Source organism: Mesocricetus auratus, unplaced genomic scaffold (assembly GCF_017639785.1).
Source record: "Mesocricetus auratus isolate SY011 unplaced genomic scaffold, BCM_Maur_2.0 Super-Scaffold_100054, whole genome shotgun sequence".
NCBI classification, from domain to species: Eukaryota; Metazoa; Chordata; class Mammalia; order Rodentia; family Cricetidae; genus Mesocricetus; species Mesocricetus auratus.
In genome coordinates, this window is record NW_024429231.1 from 2273718 (window position 1) to 2280307 (window position 6590).

At 53.4% G+C, this 6590-nt stretch overlaps 1 protein-coding gene across 6 annotated transcripts; it reads right to left on the minus strand.

Moving 5' to 3' along the window:
- Positions 1-217: 217 nt before the first annotated feature.
- Lin7b (lin-7 homolog B, crumbs cell polarity complex component) lies at positions 218-5411 on the minus strand. Of its 6 annotated transcripts, none has more exons than XM_013124142.3 (6): positions 2891-4751; positions 2492-2705; positions 2280-2351; positions 1485-1712; positions 554-717; positions 218-319 (listed from the first exon to the last, which is right to left on the minus strand). In XM_013124142.3, the coding sequence occupies exons 1-6, from the start codon at positions 3094-3096 to the stop codon at positions 298-300; spliced, it is 906 nt and encodes a 301-aa protein (XP_012979596.1). In that variant the 5' UTR covers positions 3097-4751; the 3' UTR covers positions 218-297. The 6 variants fall into 6 exon arrangements, with proteins under 6 accessions (XP_012979596.1, XP_012979598.1, XP_012979597.1 ...); XM_013124144.3 differs by having other exon boundaries at positions 1485-1560; positions 2492-2610; positions 2891-4750; XM_013124143.3 differs by having other exon boundaries at positions 1485-1694; positions 2891-4747.
- Positions 5412-6590: the final 1179 nt, after the last annotated feature.

Genomic DNA, 6590 nt, shown 5'->3' on the forward strand with positions numbered 1-6590 from the left:
GGCCTCGCCTCCCGAACCTCTTCAGTGTTGTGGTCTTCGGGGCTGCGTCCTGGCACTCACTAGTGCCTGGGAAGCCGGGCAGCCTCAGCCTTCAGAGCTTCTCGAGCGGTGTCTGTCTCGATACCCATACTGGAAAGAGCTTGGTTTTAATCCCAGCTTCACCCCCTCCTCCACAGACACTATTCCAGGATTCGCGACAGACACACAAGACACTCGGTGAGGGTTAAACATCTTTAAATAAGGTGCCAGTGACGATAAATAATACTGTACAGGGGAGGAGGGTCCTGCTCTGTGGTTTCAGCCTCGAGACTCCAAGGACCTGCAAGGATGTGGAGAGGGGAGGTTTAGGCATCGAGGAGGCTCGTGGGACATGGCATGTTCAAGGGTAAGGTTCTGAAGACAACGGCTCAGAGACGCAGACACGGGGATTCTGAGATTAGGGGGTCAGAGGGTCATGGTAGGGGTCCAGGGTCAGGAGGCCCCGGTGAAGGGGCCCTGTTTGGAGTCTGGGGCGGGGAAGGCAGCAGGGGAGGAGGGTCTCTCGGAGGCTCACGAGTAGCTGTGGTGCTGCTGGCGCCTGCGGGCAGACCTCATCTTCTCAAAGCGAGCCTCCATCTCCTCCAGCACCCGCGGGGTGTAGCGAACCACCAGTTTCACTGAGCCCTGGGCGGCCTTGAGGAGCTCCACGGCCTTTTCGTGCTGTTCGCACTCCACACTCTGCAGGGCAGGCCTCGCACTGGCTGCTGGCCCAAACTGCTGCCCTTACCACCCTACCCAGGACATGGGACCGGTGGGTAGTGAGGTGCTGCTACGGTTGAGTCTCCGAGGCCTCACCCCCCTCCCGTGAATGTAGACTCATCACCCACACCGCACCCTGAAATCTGCCACGTCACCACAGCTCAGTCGGTGAACCAGGTCACTGAACCTGTCCATCCTTCCAGAGTCCCGAGAGGTCCATCTACACTGCACCCCTAAGCCTATTGCTCTCCTATCCTCAGCCAGCAGCAAAAACCCAGCTTTTCTGGCCAGACTACCTCCTTGGCAGTGGTTCCTGGCATTCTAACCACTGGGACTTCAGGATGCTGGGTGGCCCAGACTTCCATCAGAGTCAACCTTTCTCCTCGTGTGTGTGTGTGTGTGTGTGTGTGTGTGTGTGTGTGTGTGTGTGTGTGTGTGTGTGTGAGAGAGAGAGAGACAGAGAGAGAAAGACAGACAGAGAGACAGACAGAGACAGACAGAGAGACAGAGAGAGAGAGAGACAGAGAGACAGACAGAGAGACAGGCAGAGAGAGAGCGCAGTTACAGGCCCTATCTGTCCCATGCAGAGCCGCCCTCCTCTTAGTCTGAGAAACTCCCGTCCTCTACACTGGACTGGTCTCCTGAGTTTTTGGGGGCCAGCAGCGCCCCCCCCCCGGTCTACAAAGGCTGTGCTCCCGTGGACGGCCAACAGCTCCCGGGCTCCGCACAGACCACTGCCCACTCACCACACCATTCACAGACAGCAGTTGGTCTCCCCTCTTGAGGCCACCATGGCGATCCGCCACACCTCCAGGGATGACTCTAGAGATATAGATGGGTGAGTTCTGCTCTTTGCCGCCCATGATGTTGAAGCCCAAACCCTCATCAGTTTTTGGTAGCTCCACGACCCTGGGGTGTGCATGGCCTTCACTGGCCGTGAAGGCAGCCACCGTGGCCTGAAAGACACAAGGCGCCTTCATCTATGTGATGGGTCCCCGCTCCTTGACAGAAGGGCACTCCAGCCAGGGTGCAGAGGTCAAGCAGGGGAACCCTGCCACAGTCCAACAGTGAGCCGCCTTGTGGCGGCTGGAACCCGAGAGAACACTTAGATTCTTCCACAAGCCAGGGAAATCCACCCAGGTATGTCCTCAGGACTTAGCACCAGCCAATCTTGTTTTCAGACAAATGGAAACTAGCCCCCACTCTGGGAGTCAGGTGGGGTGAGATGGGACCTGGACTGAGTCTGCAGGCAGTAACAAGAGTGTGGCATTGCAGATAGGTGTCCCTGTCTACGAAATCCAACAGGATTGTCTTTTAGGGTCATCCTCATGGCAGGAAAGTGAGGCCAGTTTCCATGCCTGTTGCTAAAGAGAACCTCATGTGCATTCAAGTTAAAAACGTGCAGTTATTTAAAGGGAATTATAAATAAATCTTCATAGAGTGGAACAGAGATGCACAAACGAGGAAAGCAGAGAACAGACAGCTTTGGGAGGACATTGCGCCTTTGGTGGTCACCCAGAGCTGCGGAGGCAGCCGCCTACCTTAGCTGTGGCGTGAGCCCGCACTTCGGCACTGCCAGTGATGTCCAGCGTGTCATAGAGCTGCTCGTACACCTGGGGTATAGGGGACGCAGCAACATCAGAGAAATGCCAGCCCACAGCCCCGGACACAAATTGTCTGCGTCCCTTTGCCCGTTGTTGCCCCCGCCGCGCAGCGCAAGGAACTACAACTCACACAGTTCCAAGGTGCTCACCTCGCGGATAGCAGAACAGAAGCGACTCTGCAGGACCCGCTGCAGGGCCTGCAGCTTCTGCGGGGGCAGCTCTCCGCTGCGCTGCAGCCTCTCCAGCAGCTCCACGGCCCGGGACACGTCTACAGAACGCAGTGGGGACCACGAAGGCACGCGAGGGCAGCAGGAAGGGCGACCGAGGTCAGGCTGGAAGCGATCGACACGACCCGCGGGTCCCCTGGACCCCAACCCCAGGCGGGGTGTTCTTGGGGTGCTCCTCCCCAGACCCTCCCACGCCCACAGACCGCGGGTCGTGCCCCGCCCACCCTGACTACACCCTCCCACAGCATCTTCCTGGCTGACCTGGCCCACAGAGCCTAGAGGCCACACTGGACCCCCTCCCCCTGCCCCTGGAGCGCTTACCCCGCTCCAGACCCAGCGGCTCCACCAGCGCAGCCATATCGCGGCCAACGCGAGCCACCCGCCCAGGCGCCAGCGAGGAGGTGCAGAGCGAGGCCCCGCCCCACCCGGTGCCGGCAAGGAGGTGCAGCGTAAGGCCCCGCCCACAGGGCTACCAACAGTTTGAGGCCCCGCCCACTCGGGACTGCTTGGGAGACCTCCTTCTGCATGCATTCATTGCTCCCGGTGCCACTACATCTACCAAATGCATGGATTTGTTCTGGTTCCGATCTTCCTGTTGCGCGTAGGTGTGCTTTGCTCCTTACTGCATGTCGGTCCCCTTTTGGTACTTTCCCCTCATTTCCACATTCACAAGCCCAGAGGGGCGTGGTTTCTCAGGACCCCAAGGGCCTACAAAAGGGATCATTGCGACTTGGAAGCCTGGGATATATATCAGAAGCTGAAGATGTAACTCAGTAGAGTGCTAGTGAAGCCTGCCCAAGACTCTGGGTCCCATCCCTAGCAATGCATAAATCATGGGTGCTAGGTAATGCATGCCTGTAGTCCAATACTCAGAAGTGAGTGGAGGTAGGAAGATCAGAATTCTGTTCAAGGTCACCTTGTTACACGTGAGCGTGCACACAGAGCCTAACGGCCCACACCTTTAATTTCAGCACTCCAGAGGCAGATTTCTAGGTCAGCCTAATCTATATAGCAAGTTCCAGGCCAACCATGGATACATAGCGAGACCCTGTCTATACAGAGAGAGAGACAGACACAGACCTGAGCAGGGACCTTCAGGTCCACTGAAATTTTTAGAATAGTCAATGAGCCATAAGGCTTAGGTCACCAAGCGTGTCCAAGAAGCTGGGCAGTCAGGATGGCACAACGGAGTTCTTGTATGTCATTTGCATGACCGATTTTTATCTTCATATAAATCCCTAGTGACATGAGATGGCCTATGTGTATCTGAAGGTCCCTGAAGGCATCCAAGGAGTCTGGCCTGCAAAGGGGTGGGAGGGAAGATGCTGTCCCAGCAGCTGAGGCGGGAACTGGTAGACTAATGGGGACTGGGTTGGGAGGTGCAGTGAGGTACAGGCGACCATCTGCTGAGGGTGGCTGTGAGGGAGGACTTGCAGATCTTTTCAACTTGACTGTGGTTGGGCTGGGAATGGAGCTCAGCTGACAGGGTACCTCCTAGCAAGCAGAAAGCCTCGGGTTCAGACTCCAGCACTGCACCTGTGTGATGGTGTCCAGCTTAGACTACACATACTCTATGAAATAGAAGCCAGGACTCTGGAGCCTGTGGTGTCTGAAACAGAAGCCAGGACTCTGGAGCCTGTGGTGTCTGAAAGGAGGCCTGGTAACTAGCGGGAAGAAGACGCATTTCAGGTACAGGTGTTAAGCCAAGGGGACAGGAGCGCAGGAATAAGGAAACAAAGGGGAAGCGAGGAGGGCAGGTGGAGGCATTTAAAACAGCTCTTTAAAGAGGGTGTGGAATGCGGCTAATGGTTGTTGGGTTACAGGACTCTGGTTTAGCTGGATGGAGATGTGGGGTCACAGAAAAGGGTGTGTTAAAAGGCAGAGTGGGAGCAGGCCTCTCTGGCTGTCCACCACAACCTCTCAGTAGCAGTGTCAAAGACAAAACATCACTGCGCCTTCCCTAACTAACTACCCACTCCATCAGGTGGCCTTCTAAGAGTGGGGTAAGGTTTCAGCCACCATGCCTGGCTTCAAAAGCAATAACCGGAACCAAACCAAACCACAGGTACCTACTTCAGAATCTTTATGGAGTTAAGTTTCTGCCTTCCTGTCTTTAGCTGAGGTAGAGTAGTGTCCTTAACCTTTATTTATTTTTTGGTTTTTACGAGACAGGGTTTCTCTGTATTGTTTTGGAGGCTGTCAGTCCAGCCCAGCCTCGAACTCAGAGATCCGCCTGCCTCTGCCTCCCGAGTGCTGGGATTAAAGGCGTGCGCCACCACTGCCCGGCTTGAGCCAGGAACAATCAAAACCAAACTGGACAGGCCACCTGATAGCAGGTTCCACTCTCAACAATGAACACATTAAGGATTTATCAAGACACCTAAGACAATGAGTTTATTACGGCTGAACGACGCCTTGGTCAGGACTGCTTAATTACATACCTCTTACCTTGTAATAACCCTCATGTCAGTGCTCTCAGACAGACACAGTCAGTGAGCCACCTGACCCTCTTCCCAGTGCTGTCGAGAAATCCCTTGGCTCTTCAGCAAGTACTCCAGCCTAGCCTGTTGAGGCTGATAGTGCTGACTGGGGATGGAGGGTGACTGCAGGGTTCTCTTCTTGCTATAGACCCTAGCTGGGTTCCTGTTATCAGGTGACGCACAATGACCTCTAACTCCAGACGCAGGGGATCTGACATCATTAGCCTCTCAGGGCACCTGTACTCCTGTGCACATACCTACAGACACGAAAGAACACACATAACTAAAAGTATTTTTAAAGCCCTGAACAATGGGGGGCTGGAGAGATGGTTCAGCAGTTAAAAGCACTGACTGCTCTTTCAGAGTATCTGAGTTCAATTCCCAACAACCACATGGTAGATCACAACCATCTGTAACGAGATCTGAGTCCTTCTTCAGGCCTGCAAGCAGAACACTGTATACATAGAAAATAAATAAATCTTTAAACAAACAAACCCCACAAACCTCTGAACAATGGAGCTAGGGATGTAGAGGATGGTACATTACCTGCCAACAATATGCAAAGCTCTGGGTCCCACCCCAAGCACCCCATAAACTGGGTCTGGTAGTACACAGCTGTGATCTCGGCACTAGAGAGGTAAAGGCCAACCTGGCCTAAATATTAAGTTTTAAATCGAGCATAGGTATGTGAGACTGTATCTCAAAAGGGTAGTGTGGGGTGTAGACATATCATCCCTTTGACCCCTCTGAAAGCAAGCCCACAGATACTTCAAGTTGGTCCTGTATCTAACATCACTGCTTCTGCTTATTGGCCTAGATATTAGCATTATATGTCCTTTTGCTCACCCCCTTCCCTCCTGTGAACATACTTTATGACTTTGTGTATGTGATACAACATAGCCTGAACAGAGGTCAGTGCCCTCTTGTGAACTCTTAGATGTTAACAGCTTTTGGGTTAATTCATGTCTGCCTGAGACGTTCTGTGGGGCTAGGCTGTGTTCTGAGATGCTATTTCAACAGGTCCTTGATCTTTCAAACTTCCATTCTCAACTTCTTTCCAAGTCTCAAATACAACAGTAATTGTATTGACTTTGTTTGTTGAGACAGGGTTTCTCCATGTAACAGTCCTGGCTGTCCTGGAACTCGCTTTGGAGGCCAGGCTGGCCTCAAACTCATGGAGATCCACAGGCCTCTGCCACTATGCCGGGCTCACCTACTACATTACAGACCTCAGGATTGAATGTGGTGGCACATAACTTTAATTCCAGCACTCAAGTAATGGGAGCAGAAACAGACAGATCTCTGTGAGGCCAGCCTGGTCTACACAGTGAGTTCCAGGACAGCTAAGGATAACAGAGATTGCCATAAAAACAAAAACAATTTGTCAACCCGTAGACTTGCTAATTCTTCTTCACTTTCCTTTGTTTTTTGGTTTTACAAGACAGGGTTTCTCTGTATTGTTTTGGAGGCTGTCAGTCCAGCCTGGCATTGAACTCACAGAGATCCGCCTGCCTCTGTCTCCCGAGTGCTGGGATTAAAGG